The sequence below is a fragment of the Ochotona curzoniae genome, unplaced genomic scaffold, assembly GCF_017591425.1.
Source record: "Ochotona curzoniae isolate NIBS_2020 unplaced genomic scaffold, NIBS_Ocur_1.0 scaffold_4701, whole genome shotgun sequence".
In the NCBI taxonomy this organism is placed as follows: domain Eukaryota; kingdom Metazoa; phylum Chordata; class Mammalia; order Lagomorpha; family Ochotonidae; genus Ochotona; species Ochotona curzoniae.
In genome coordinates this window covers 56,002,159-56,017,397 of record NW_024467122.1, presented here as the reverse complement: position 1 = coordinate 56,017,397, position 15,239 = coordinate 56,002,159, and the positions used below count along the sequence as shown (strand labels likewise).

At 42.2% G+C, this 15,239-nt stretch overlaps 1 protein-coding gene across 3 annotated transcripts in view; it reads right to left on the bottom strand.

Moving 5' to 3' along the window:
- GALK2 (galactokinase 2) overlaps nucleotides 1–15,239 on the bottom strand; it is a 121,657-nt gene that overhangs the window by 29,829 nt on the left and 76,589 nt on the right. For all 3 annotated transcript variants that reach the window (XM_040968645.1, XM_040968646.1, XM_040968644.1), the window contains one exon: nucleotides 6,260–6,470. In XM_040968645.1, coding sequence (XP_040824579.1) covers nucleotides 6,260–6,470 — 211 coding nt within the window. The remainder of the gene's footprint in view (nucleotides 1–6,259; nucleotides 6,471–15,239) is intronic.

Sequence of the window (15,239 nt, the reverse complement as noted above, 5' to 3'; positions counted from 1 at the left end):
GACAGCAGTAGGAAGCGAACAACCTTCAATGGGAAGCTGTCTTCCCTGACCACACCCTAGGATGTGAGAATGACAGGCTCTGCAAAAAAAGACCGTGTGAACACTACAAATCAGGGAAGAAAGTGACAAGCCACCATGACAAAGGAAGCTTTGACCAGACCATGTGCAGAGAAATGCCAGTATGAGGCAAATGTGCAAAAAAGAATGCCTGTCTGATTCTTAAGAGAAAATAACTTGGAGTTTGTCTTAAAACAATAGTCATTATCCCAGATGTCTGAAAAGAAAAGTCAACTTTATATGACTATATGAGCTTATTGATATCAGCAATATTTGACAAAAGGAGAGTCATAGCTCCACAGCACACAGAAATGTGGTTATCATTAGGGTGTTTCCAAATATTCCAGTTCTCCTCACACAAGTTCATACTGCACTTCCCCATCCCCTTTGAAGTTCATCACAGCCATGTTATTTGCTCTGGCCAATCAAGGGAGAAATGGCGTAAGGGGTCAGTCTCTGAAAGTCCTTAAGAGCCAGTGAGCATTAGCAATGCTCCCTTCCTCCTGTCACAGTGACTGTGGACAAAGGCACTGAGGTGGAATTGCCTGCCCTAAGCCTTGGTCCCAGAATGTCTCACATGAGCAGACCCTTTGCTGCCTTGCAAAAGAGATGCAGAGCAAAAATATCTGTTTGGCTGCAGTAAGTCACTGAGAATTTAGAATGGCTTGTCACTGAAGCACAATCAGTTTGAATATACTAATTCATGACAAACCAAAAGAAGTATAGGAAAAACAGTTTTGTACTCAAAAATATTTTTTAAAAATTTACTTATATGGAAACCCAAAATTATGAAAAATATCCAAAATATCACAGAAGGATAATATAGTAGCAAGATGCTGTCCTCTCCATTAGCTGGTGACTACAGATGATGTCTTCCTATAGAAGATGTTTCCAAAGCAGCAGACTAGATAGATACATTTCTGCAATCAATTACAGCAAAGGAAAACCACATCACACAGCCTCAGACTAGAAAACACATAGTAATGAGTTCAGCTATTATAAATGACCCTTTCCTGTCCCCCCCCCCCGCCCTTTCTCTTGAGGCATCCATTAATGGTAGAGCCAACAAGTCTAAACCAAAGAAGCATTTTGTGCTAAGGCATCCAGGAACTACAGGATCACGGCCAGGGAGGCCAATGGAACCCAGAAAGGATGGAGGTCAGAACAGAGCAGCCTAGGGTCATCCAGGATGCCAACACAGTTCACAGGGTCAAGAAACCAACACAGTTTGGTGGGTGTGGGAAGGTGGGAAAATAAATATGCCAAGAATGATGAAAGGGGTAGAAGGGGAAATCTCTGAGCCTAAGGAACTATATCATGAAAAAGTAATTAATTAATTGATTTTAAAAACAGCCTTTGGAGCTTCATCTAGTTTTCAATGGGAAATTTTTCCTCAAAAAGTCCAACAAGAACAAATGGCTCTCTTAGGATCATACATGGGTTCTTTTTTATTTTTAGTAGAGACAGAGACAATAAAACTCCCACCTACTGGTTCTCTCCCCCATATACCAACAGTGGCTGGGTCTGCTCCAGGACAAAGTGGGACTCAGGAGTTCCATCCAGATCTCCCACGGGGGTCATAAGGATCCAACTACTACTTTAGCCATCACAGTTGCCTTCCAGGCACTGAGTAGGTAGGCACGTAGAGTCAGGATCCAGACATTTCAATTTGGGATATACACTAATTCAATACCTAATCCAAGCCCATAGAATTTAGAAGTTAATATCTTAATTTTTTTTAAGGTTTTATTTTATTCGAAAGTCAAATATACAGAGAGGAGGAGAGACAGAGAGGAAGATCTTCCATCCGATGATTCATTCTCAAGTGGCCGCACTGGCTGGAGCTTAGCAAATCCAAAGCCAGGAGCCAGGAGCCTCTTCCCAGTCTCCCACACAGGTGTAGGGTCCCAAGGCTTTGGGCCATTCTCCACTGCTTTCCCAGGCCACAAACAGGGAGCTGGATGGGAAGCAAGCCTGCTGGGACACAAACCGATGCCTATATGGGATCCTGGCACATGCATGGCGAGGACTTTAACCGCTAGGCCACCACTCCAGGGCCGATATCTTGTTTCTAAATCAGTTTATTTGCTATCTAAAAAAACTTGACTAGAAATGTAAATTACTGAAAAACAGACCCCTTGTACACTGCAGAACATCTATATAATTTTCCATTAGATCAAGCAAACTGCTTTTCACTTACTCAACTGAGATCGTCTATGAGCACTGTATTTTTAAAATTATGTATATATGTTTTGAAAGAGCAGAGTGGCTGAGAGGGTGAGAGAGAGAGAAATCTGTCACCTGCTGGTCCACTCTCCAAATGGCCACAAAAGCCAGAGCTGGGCCAGTCCAAAGGCAGTAGGCCAGAGATACGTGCACATCTCCCAAGTGGGTTTCAGGGGCCCTTGGGGTATCTTCTGCTACCTTCCCAGCCTCACTAGCAAGAGGCTGGGACAGAAACAGAGCAGCTGGGATTCAGATATCAGATATCAGCCATGCAGGCAGTGGTTTAATCTGTTGTGACACAGCACTGGCAGGAAAACCATATTTCGGGTAAAACATGAACATCCTCTATCAGTTCTCACAGCAGTCCTACACTGCACTCATGTACCACGTGGCCAACTTGAGCTTCTGGATGCCATGTGGCAATCCCTCTTCTAAGGCTCAAACGCCAAGGAACAACCAGCCCCAAACAAACTGTCCTCAACGCAGCCCATTTCATCAACTCTCTTTAGTCTCAAGACAAAAAGACAAACTCCTTGTGAAAGAGCTTGTGTAACTAGAGCCAAGCAAAGTAAAAGTGAGACAGTATCCCCCCTTAATTGGTGCAGGAATTCCAAAGTCAACTTATAAATACACAAGATTTAAAATAGATTTAGCTCCAGTTGTGGGCAACAGCCTAGGCTGCATTGTACCTAGGCAAGTGTTACACTACTAGTAAAAAAGCAGGCAATAGCTGATGGGCATTCTGGAGCTGGTTAATGCCAAATTTGGGTTAACTATGCAAGTATACCAGCACAGTTGCCTATTTTATTTTATTATTATTTTTAAAGATATGTAGGTAAGGCAGAGAACACCAGGCTGGAAGATACTACCCCAGTCCTCACACAGGGGGTTGCAGACTGCCTGGGGAAGGGGTTCTGGGGACATGTGTGGAGTGAGAGTAGTTAAGGGTCTATTTGACATGGGAGGAATGACTTCTGGGAGCACCCATAGACGAGGCCACTGCACTCTTAGCTAGATGAGTGAGCTGAGACTGGGTGGTTTAGAAAGGGTAAACTGGAGGTCCTATCTAGTCAGGCCAAGGCATCTGATCTTGTGGGAGACCTGGTCTGGGCTGGGCTGGGCTACGTAGCATCACCTGCTACCTACGAGCACACACAAAGCTGGAGCTTGGGGGCATGCAGGCCTGAACTAGGCTGCAGTACCCGGTCATGACTGTTAGAACAGGAGGTATACCACATGAGGCTGGCCCAGCACCCACTGAAAAGCCAGAGAACCAGATCTGGGGGCAGATTCTGTAGGGGACTTGTAGACTCACCTCTGTGAGACTACAGCACCTGCTGATTGCCTGAGACCTGGGCTTGGTGATGGGCAGAGCTAGGCTGGACCACAGAATTCACCCGACAGGATCTCATCTGACATTTGTGGGAGTGGGGTTGGCAGGAGACCCAGCTGTGTCAGACTGCAACACCTGCTGGCACATGTAAAGGCTGGAATTGAGGGCAGACCATGCCAAGCCGGGCTGCAGCACCCACCAGCACACATGAGATCCAGGGCTGAGAGTAGGCCTAGTAAGAGAACTGAGGGAACTCCCCTGCTAGGCCACAGCTCCTACGGAGAAGCAAAAGAGCTGGGGTTGGAGACATGCCCAGCCAGCCAAAGACACAGTATTTATTAGCATTTCTGTGAGCCAGGTCTGTGGACAATCAGAGCTAGGCTAGGCTACAACACCCACCAGTGAGAGCTGAGACCGGCTGTTCCAGCCTGACTCAAAGCATTCACCAGTACACACAAGATCTGAGGCTGAGAACGGGCCTAATAGGGGAACTCTGGGGACTCCTCTGCTAGGCTGCAGTTGCCACTAGTGAATACAAGAGCTGAGGCTGTGGGCAGAGTTGGCTGTGCAAGACTACAACACTCACTGATGCTTGCAAGAGACATGATGGGTTGGGGCAGGCTGGGCTAGGTCACACCACCCACTGTGTCACATTAAGAGTCAGGTCTGGGGCCCGGCGCACAGTGGTTAAAGTCCTCACCCTGCATGCCCAGGATCCCATATGGGCACCGGTTCTAATCCCAGTGGCCCCCGCTTCCCATCCAGCTCCCTGCTTGTGGCCTGGGAAAGCAGTTGAGGACGGCCCAAAGCTTTGGGACCCTGCACCCGCGTGCGAGACGCGGAAGAGGCTCCTGACTTCGGATCAGCATAGCATCGGCCGTTGCGCTCACTTGGGGAATGAATCATCGGACGGAAGATCTTCCTCTCTGTCTCTCCTCTCTGTATATCCACCTTTCCAATAAAAATTTTAAAAAATAAATCTTTAAAAAAAAAAAAGAGTCAGGTCTGGGGATGGACCAGTCTGGTCTAAGCTGTAGTACCCACTGCTGAGAGTCAGAATTTATGCAGACCAGTTAAGCTAGGCTGCAATACCCTCCAGTGAGTGCCAGGACTAGGAGTTAGCCATGTCAGACTATGCTTCAGCACCGGCATTCACTTCTAAGATCTGGGGCTGGGAGTGGGCTTGGTAGGGGAACATGGAGAACTCCCCTGTTAGGCTGCAGCTCCTGGTGGTGAGTGCAAGGCCAGGTCAAGCTGGGCTGCACCATCCAACGCATACATGTGGGTTGGGATAGGCTGAGCCAGTCCACAGTGCACACTGGCATGAGTGTGGCTATAATATCTATGACTTGCAATCTCAACAATCTTGTAACTCCCTCACCTCAGTTTTCTCATCTGAATTGAGGATAAACATGTGCTCCAGTGTTGTTTGTAGACCCAAGTTGGATGAGGTGTGTGTAATATGTAAACCAAAAAGTAAACAAGTTATGCCTATGATCCTAAATAACAATCTATGCCAGGGCCTAGTAATTGATCAAAAGCCAATTATTATCATTCATAACTTTAGAGATCACAGTATCCAAACCAATCAGGAACTGGCCTCCTTATGCATAGGGCTGTAAGCAAAGGTGGTAATACCAGCAAAGAAACTTGTGTCCAACCCAACACAGTACAGTTAAGCTGTCAAGCCATGCAAACTCTGAGCACAGCTTGAACATTCATCAAAAAATGTTTCCAAGAAATTTTCCCTTTTGTAAACTAGCAACCATATCACCTGGCCCATTCTCTACCTTATCCCTCATCTACTGTTCCCAGATTCCTCAGCTCTTCCTCCAGTGTGTGTTTCTGACTTGTCTCCCAAGCCTGATATCTATGCATACCTCTCCAGGCTCTGAAAACAACTTCAGCTTTCCCTCATGGATCATGCTTTGACAAACAGCCTTCAAAACTAAGGATCCAGCTGAAATTGGAGCCACCTGCTTCAGACACTCATCTACTCTATACTCCATATTTTTAAGACTTCTGATAAATACCTAAGTTACAGAAGGCATTATTTACTGTGAGTTAGACACTAAGTCACTATAAGGTAAAAACCATGTGTTTTTCTTTGTATATCAATATCTAGCACAATACTCAGTCCAGAGAAAACAACACATATTTTATGAATTAAAGAAATTAGACAATGTCTAAAGTCAGAAGGGAAAGGCTATTCTCCTAGAAATTCTCTCTATCCCGTTGTGTGGCCTACACAATGCCATTTCAAGAATTTGGGAAATGAACCATCAAATGGGAATTCTTTCTCTCTTTTTCTCCCTTTCTCCATCTTCCCCCAATCCTCTCTTTATTTACCTAATAAATAAATAGATAAATCAATTACGAACCTCTTGAGGTCAAGAATCATGTGTTTTATTCACCTTGCATAGCCAGAGTACCTGGCATATAGTACATCAGGAAATGTTTATAATAAATGAATGAATGTATAAAGCTATTAAGGATCTACACAGTTCATCTTGCCAATGTATATGCATTCTCTAAGTTCCCTCAAGTATGCCTTACAATCAGTAGAATCCACTAGAAAGTTGGAAAACCTTCCAGCTGTAAATGGGGGCAACTCATACCCTGATCTTCCTCTAACTAACTCACCATCTCGAGTGTTTGGACTCAGGATCTGTGTTCTGAGTTCCTCCAAGCTAATTCCAAGACACATGCAGATTTCCTCAGGACTATAGGGATCAGAATGAAGGGCATCCTCTGTGACCGACAGCATCTCTTCCAGACTAATCCCTAGTTGGGCCTGTACCTCTTCCAGGCGCAGAATTTTGTTCCATTGCAAGCCTTTATGCTTAGCCAGGAGCTGAAAGTTGAAACCAAGATAATGGTCAGTTTTCATTTTTCATTTCAGAATTCGATATGTGCTATTTTAATTAGCCAGATTCAACTTTAAGCCGGGTAGTTTTTTTCCATTCAACCTATCCAAATTTTGACCAATGTTTGGAAATGCATACTGGGTTCAGATGTTTGAAATTAAACATGCTGTGTGACGCTCAGACTTGTATTTGTCCTAAAACACACACACACACACACAAAACTAATCTTCCACTGATTTCTTTTTTTGGCCGGTGACCACTTTGCCTGAGGCTATTTCTTTGAATAATTTCATTCTTTTATCCTTATTCAGTTCAACCCTACTATATCCCTTCCCAAAAAGTCTAGGAAAAAAACTATCCAAATCTCATGTGACCTGGGTCCTGAGATGGACACTGTATGCCCGATTTCATTAGAGCACTTCCTGTTTACTACATGCCTCTTTGAAAATGGCTAATGAATTTAAGTATCTGGGCGTTTGGAGTAAAGTCCTAGATTTTAAATGAAAACCTTATTGGTGACCTTATAAAAAAAAAAAAAAAACACTTCATTAGGTGGCTGGTAGCAGTAGAGCTGTCTACTTCTCCACCCTCAAGAAAAAAGCACACAGCTTCCAATCATACCCTGAAGCACCTTCCATTGGCTGGAGAAGGTTAAGTACAAACCAAGTCTTTGGAGACAGGTCCACTCCTGGTAACCCCAGTCTAGAAGATAAATCTTTCATTCTTCCTAAACAATTGCCCTTCTTAGCAGGTGATAATCAACATCATGAAGATTTCTGTCACCCTGAGGCCCATAAAACTTATTGCTGAGGTATAAATACAGCAGGTGCAGACAGTTCAAACAACAAAATGAAGCAGGAGAAGGAGAAGCTAGTCTTCACGAAAATGTGCATCTGATTTACTTTTCTATTATGCTGATGATTTGATTTTTCTTTCTTTTCGACAGGAAGTTGGGTTTACCAAAAAACTATTGTGCTTTGGTTAGGACCACTCACTTCTGAAGAATGTTAATAACAGAAGTTCTTAAATTCATTAATCATCTTTTTTTTTAAAGCTATGGCTCACAACATTTGAAAAGAGTTAATGATTTTAAAACAGAACTTGGAAAAGAAACAATAGAATTATGTTTTCCTGTTCAATTATTTCACAGAGCATGGTACCACTTTTAAAGCAAGAACATGCGCTAAGAAGACCTTTCTTCCGCCTTTGTTTGCTTAGTACACTTAGTGCTATTAGCAGTTTTGGGTTGATAGCACCATGGACTCACTCACTCATTCATTTAGTGAATTCACTCATTTGTGTTCCATATTTCAAAGTATTCCCAAAACAACTTGAGAAAGCCTAAGAGGTTTATATAAAAGATCAAGCATAAAATACATATTCATATTTTAAAAATGAGCTGAAGTCAATGATTTCCTACAATGATACATTCTGGAAACATATAAGCAGAATGTAACTGGGATAAACAATGAGAGTTAACGAAAATAACAGTGTTGTATGGATCAAAATGTGGTTTATATTTATTTCTTTATGATTTATGTATTTTTAAGGGCAGATTTTACAGAGAGGTATTCCAGCCACTGGTTCATTTCCCTAATGGACAGAGCTAAGCTGATCCAAAGCTGGGAGCCAGGAGGTTCTTCTCCATCTCATACACAGGTGCAGGAAGGGGCCCAAGGACTTGGGCCATCCTGCACTGCTTTCTCGGGTCATAAGCAGGGAGCTGGAAGAGAAATGGAGCAGCTGGGACTTGAACAGGCACCCATATGTGATGCTGGCACTACCAGACAGAGGATTAGCCTACTATACCACAGCACCAGCTCCTCTTTCACTTGTTATAAAAGTAGGAAGTAAAACAACACTGTGAAATAGGTATGCATGAGAAGAAAGTAAGGGAAAACATCAGAGACTGCCCCTATTATGACAGTGGGTTCTTTCTAAGAACCTTTCAGTCAAGAATGATTTCCAAGTTCCCATCCCCATCCTCACTTGAATCAGTTGCATCGCCCCGGGCCCTTGGTTCAAGAAAATTGGGCCAGTGAAGCATGGGGAGAAAGTCTGTAAAAGATGCCTGCAGCCCACAAGGTTCAGTTTTCAAAGGGAGCCTCCCTATGCGCTTGTCTTCTGCAAACAGAGGCACTAACATACAGAAGTCCTCATTCAGTCCAGCAGCATCCTGCTTCGCTATTAGCCCAATTGTCCACTTAGCCTTCAGCTGGAGGGTCCACACAGCCAATTTGGTGTGTATTCCAATTAAGGATGAGATCTACCACATGCCCTCAAGGACAGCTGCACAGCCCATGAGCCGTTGAATTGCACTACATTGAGGGAGTAAAAGAGGAAAGCCGCTTAAGCCCTTTGAAATTTGGCTCAGGAAACAGAAAGATGACTTGCAGATGAGGGAAGTGGGTGGGTAAGATCACTGTTGCTCAAGTCCAGAGCTGCATGAGGGAATTTGTCACTTACGGCCCTGCTGACGGCCCGACTTCACATCTGCAAAGCGAAGCTATGAGTCAAGGCTATGGGTCATTTTGTCACAAGTCCCTCACTCAGTAGCAGAGTGGGGAAACAAGAGAAAGCAGTTCTTTGTCAACATTCACCATAGCAAACATTAAGCATTCATTCAGATATTACTTCTGGGAGGTTCCTGAGCTCTGGTCTTTGTTCTGCAGACAAGAAAGCAGACAAGTGCTTTGTCCAGTCATGGCATGGAACACTACTGGTGCTAGGGCCCAGCTACCAACTGGTATCTCTCAGAAGCAAACCCTGTGACAAGAATGCACAGGTCAAAATTTAGAGGCAGAGTGATCCCAAGAAGCACCAGGGTAGGAACAGAGAGTGAGATGGGACAGACGTTAGTACATGGGACACTGAAGCAGTCAGGTGAGGCAAACAAACAAAACTGGGGCCGTTAGCCACTGAGTCCCATTCCTGACCAGTTGAGGCTTCCCCCATGGTCTTGACCCCTTAACACCTCCAGGTACTGCCAGCTGAAAACTAAAATACCCTCGCCCGTGGCCAGAAAAAGCCCTAGGTCCAAGACTGATGGAGACTTCCAGCAACAGGGTAGGGTAGGGAGAGTTGAAAAAGAAGGACCTTAACTCAAGAGGTTATTTGATCTTCTCCTTGCATTTGATAGGACTGAGACCTTAGTGGGGAAAGCACTGAGTTGTCTCACTAGCTCCATAAAAAGAAAATGTTTTAATCCCTTCTCTGAGTCCTCTCTAAAAATAACAATTAGTTTAAAAAGTTCTTTTCCACACAACAGAAGCAGCTATATGTATGTATGTGTATATATACATATATATACACACACACACATATATAAAGTACTTATATGCATACTATAGAAAGGTCTAAGAAACACCCCCTCCAAAGAAAATCAAAACAAATGAATCATTTGTAATCACTCAAATGAGCTGGCTGTCATGATACCCATTTTAGCAAGCCCTTCTTTTCACACATATACATAAGTACAACTATACAGACATGAAATCATACCTAGTGGCTTTTATTGTGGATATCTCTTTATTTTCTTGGTTTATTTCCCTCTCACCTCTCTTGTATAACTATGTGGAGCCCCTCTCCAGAACTGCACAGTGGTTGGTGATTTCCATGCCCATGTTTCACTCCTAGCCATAACCACATTCATCACATGATCTTCTCCAGTCCTATTCATCTCCCTTACATCTTATCCATGTTAGTTGTAGGCCACAGAATAAAGCTGTGCAGAATGGACCTGACACAATTCTGCCTGCACCCACAGCACAGCTTCCTAGTAAGGCAACACTGCACATTGTGCTATAGATTCCACTCTTGCCCAACAGCCAAGGAGTGCAACACAAAGAACACAGGTTGGGGCACACGTGGACTCCTCCACTCATAACCATCGCAACACACCTCTCCTGAAGGCCCCAGGAAGTAAAATGGGGCATTTAACAACTACCTCACTAGCTCTTTGGAAGACTAAAGCTCATAATAAAATTTACTAGCACACTGCAGGCTCAGAGGAGGCCTCAGAGGATCAAGTTTTCTTCCCTGCTCACATTCTCCCGCCTCTCTAGCCGGTCCTTTCTCACCTCTTCATATATCTTTCAACATAAGCAGATGCATCCCATACCAAAAGTCCTATTCAAAAAGTGACAGCCGTAGAATTCTCCATGACTTCACCATTCAACAGCTAGAACCAGTGGCTGTACTCATCAAAGCCCTCAGTAACTACACTAACTACCAAATGGAGCCAACCAAAACGTTCCTCCTGTCTCCAAAACACCACCTAAGCCATCCTTCTTTTCTCAGTGCTTTTAGTCTTTACTGAAACTGTGCCTTTGAGAATTCTTTAGCACTCTGTTATATTGGCCTCTATAGCATTGAGTTTATTTTTCCTGGTCTCCCTCATTCTCTCTTTCTCTTGTCCTTACATCATTTCCTTCCATGACTCATTTTTTCCTTTCTTTACTGAATTTATGCCATCTCCCATGCTTATTCCGGGCCTTCTGATCCTCTCATCACATCCCTTCCCTCAGTGAAACGTACCTCTTGCTTCCAATGAACATCTCAAAACAAATCCTGAAGGCTATAGCCCATCATGAGATATTCTCCTACCTGCTGTTTCTCCAATCTATCAGTGGGAGCACTTTAACTTCTGTTCCAACATTTTGGCACAAAACTACAATCTTTGCCAACTCAATGCTTTCCTTCATGCTTGCATATCTGCACTCAGTGAGCATCTGCTATGTACCTACTGCCTTTCAGGTTTTAGACAGACAGCAGTAAATCAGGCACATCTGGCTCCTGGATGCATAGAACTCACAATCCTATCAGAGGAGATATGTGTCAAGTACAAGAAGCACTTAAACTGACTGTGATGAATAGCACTAAGTGAAAAATATACAGCATGCCAAGAACATGTTTTTTTTAAGTGTTAACGAATGAAGGAACACCACTAACAAAAACTTCCTCAAAGTAATGACGTGGTACGCCAGAAGGAAAACTGAAACCCAATTGGAGTCTTGTGCTTTGCTCTTTACCAAGCAGGCCCAGTCATAGTTCTCCCTTTACCTCTCAACCTCACTAATATTCTAAGACCCACCTGTCTTCATCCAAAACAAAAGTTTCTACTGTGAAATTAGTATTTCCACAATTCCCTGCTAACATTAGCAGCTTCCCACTATAGCCAGGACAAGCCCAGGTGATCATTAACACAACCCAGAAGGTCCTGCCACGACTGGTTCCACAGACAACCTCACCTCTATTCCCCAGAATGTACATCCTTGGCTGAGAGGCCTGGCCCCACCATTCTCCAAATACTTCATGCTACGGTCTTGGCAGTGTATACTCGTCTGAATCAAAAGGCTGAGTGAAACTGGCTACATTTTGGTGATTTGGTTTTTCTCTGCTCAGATTCAAGGAAACTGCCAAACCCAGCGAATATAATGCCAACTCTCTTCACAGTCTATCACCAAAGAATAAGTTCCAGTGACGGGAGCTGAAAGACTGTGTGAGTGATGGGTCCTGACCAGATGTGCCCTGTGAAGAATCGCTGCAAATTTTCCTTTCAGTGTCCAAGGACCACATGAAACTCTCCTTCATTGCTCCATATGTTGCCACAGGGAGCTCAGGCATTCAAAGAAGCAACAGTCTAATTTCTCTTCTCTGACTTCTCATAATACTTACTATTGGCATCACACATTTTATCCCTCAATATAACTGGGGATATTCTTTCATAAGCATTAAATACTTCTAGAAAAATTTAAGCCACTAAATATGTGTAAAATATGAAAAAAAAAACGGCCCAATAAAGATCCCTGGCTGCTTTGTTAATTCAAGAAAATAAAAATGTGCTTCACTTAAAAGTATCATTTACGCAAGTAATAATTATAAATCTCTATTGAGTTTGCCTTGAAATGCTTTCAATTCTAGTTCAAATACTGTACAAGACTCTGACTTTTAATGAATCTAAATCAATTAATTTTTGAAAGCTAGTCGAGAGCAAAAAGGACAATTGAGAACAGAAAAATCTTTCAATGAAAAAGATTTAAAGCAAAAATCTTCATTATCTTAGTATACTTCTCAGTCCTAGTGATACGAAAGTCACTTGATTTCAATAATAAATATTGGAAGGAGATGAGGAAAGGAAAAAGTGTTATTCATTGCAACTTTGTCAGGTGGCGTTCCATCTAATTAGTTCCACTTTCAAAACTACCTGATTGAGTCATTCTCCACAGACAAGTTCTTATTGTGTTTTGAAAACACAAAGTTTGCCCAGACTTTTTACATGGGAGCTTTATTCCTTTGTAAGGAGATAATTTTAAAACACAAATTATAATCATTCACATGTTGCAAAAAATAAAGTGAAACAACAAAACTGGGGAGTCCGGGTAGGGAAAGGAAAATATGTTATGCAGAATCCCATCCTATAAACCTAACTCAGCAGCTCCACCAGGTGCAGTTCATTGTGTCAGCTTTATCCTCAATTCCTTTTCGTGCAGAGCTTTGAATTCTAATAATCTGCAACAACATGATTTGGAAAACATTCTCCACGTTGATAAAGTTATTCACTCTTCTACACTCTGCACAGTGAAAACGTTTATTACAACAATTCCACACCACAGTTGCAGGCTTCTCTTTCTTCTTGCTTCTCTGGGACAGAGAAGGCACAACATGACCCATTTTCTGTCTCATCCTCACTTGAGTTCACCTATGGATCTGCTGCAAGACATCTGATTTCGTGATAGAACTTGGGAAACAATGTGGTGTATGTTTAAGGTCTTCTTAGGAAGACAACACTTACTCATTGACCTCAAGATAAAAAGTCAACAAAAGTAAACCCTCAAACAAATAACATTAATTTTTCCATTTCCTGAAAGAGGAAGTGTGTCCTGAAGAACAAAACAGTTGGATGAACCTTTATGAGGTTTACTGTACGACTTCTGCATAGATGTACAGATTAGATTCTTTGAAGAGTTTAATAATAAAATTTTTCTGTTATATCATTTGCAGTTTAAAACACGTTCTTTTAAAAATCTGTAAGCCCTAAGCTTTCCTGAAACAAACAAGGCTTTAATTTTTCTATTTCATCATATCTGCACTCTCTACTTCACAACATCAGGGTGGGAGCAAGAAGACATGTACAAAATCAATCACAAGGGATAACTATCCTTGCAGCTCTCCAAAGGATCTAGGCCAGTGCTGGACACACTGTTGGCATTTCTAAAAAATGTGAAACTAGGCAAAACACATGAAACCAAGCAGGTGAGGGAGGGAGAAGGCATCTGTTCATTCACTAAATTTATATCCTGTGCCTACTTTAGCTTAAGCATTACCCCAAACATTGAGGGATGGAAGGGTAAGCAATAAGGACACAGTCTCAGCTTTGAGGCAAAAGTGTGTCTGAGAGAAGAGATGGACACTAATCCACTAATTATAATAGCTACCATAACTGAGTAATAGAAGTACTTTACAATATAAAGGAGGATCTATGCTACTCTGGAATTACAGAAAGCAAGGAATGTTCCCTGGGACATATGAACTAAGATTTCAACGGGAGTTGGAGGAGTGTCATGGGCATTGGCAAAGGCCCAGAGAAGAAAGTGATGCCCTTAGTTGGAGTACAATGGACAACGGGGTTTTGGAGAGGAAGATGATGAGGTCTGCAGATGTCAAGTCTCAAGGCTCTCAAGATAAGACAAAAACTGGATATTGCAATGAAATGAGAAGCTTGTGATAGCTGTTAAGAAGGGAATTGTCTGATCAGATTTCAATTTCTAAAACATCGTTCTATTTCTTGAAGAATGATTGAGAGACAAATATGGATTAAGGAACAGTGAGAAAGCTAGTGCAATAGTCAATAAATGTTGGTGGCACCAGAATAAAAAACTTATGAAAGGAAGATTGGATCCAATGTGTACACACTCAGCTTGAGAGGTCTTTGACCAAAACATAGATGTTCAAAAAAATACTATAAATAAAAGCTTGAAGTTTAACCAAGAAAGCCTGAGTTGAAGATGTTCTTTCAGAGCTCATCAGTACAGAGATGCAAGTTGAAGCTATGAGAAGATACTAGGTCAACAGAGGAAAAATCATAACAAGAGTAGGAGGTCAAGGACAAAGCCTTAAAGAGAGCTCCAATATTTAAAAGAAGATCTAATTCTACCATCCTGTCACTGTTGAGAAGAGGGGCAAAAAAGGAAAGTTAAAACTGAAACAAAACAAAACAAAAAAGACAACAGAAGGAAAAAAACCAGTAAGTGCACTGTAATGGAAACCAAAGGAAGAGAATATTTCAAAGAGAGATTGATTACCCTTGACAAAATGAGGAGTAAGACGGTCCTCTGCATTTACTAATTAAAAAAAAAAAGTTTGTAATAACCAAGAAAGAATTCTGCTTACATTATAGAGCAAGCAAAAATGAAGATTTAGTAGACCAAGGAATGAGAAAGAGAAGGGAGTAAGATGATACCTATCCTGTGATTTCTGAGTTTAACTGCAAAGAAAATCAGAAAATAGAATAAAATTGGTTGCTGAGAGAGGTGTGAGATCTAGAACACATTTCATTTTCAATGCAAAATAATAAATATATAAAGTCTGATGAACAGAATTTGAATTAGAGACAAGAGACAGAGTAAAGAGGAGTGAATTCCCTGCTAGCACATGGAAGGGATGGCTTTGATAGGAGATGCAGACACAAGAAAGACAGACAGATATGCAGGCCTAGTGACAAGAAAAAAAGCCTGTGTGACCACACCTATTTCCAA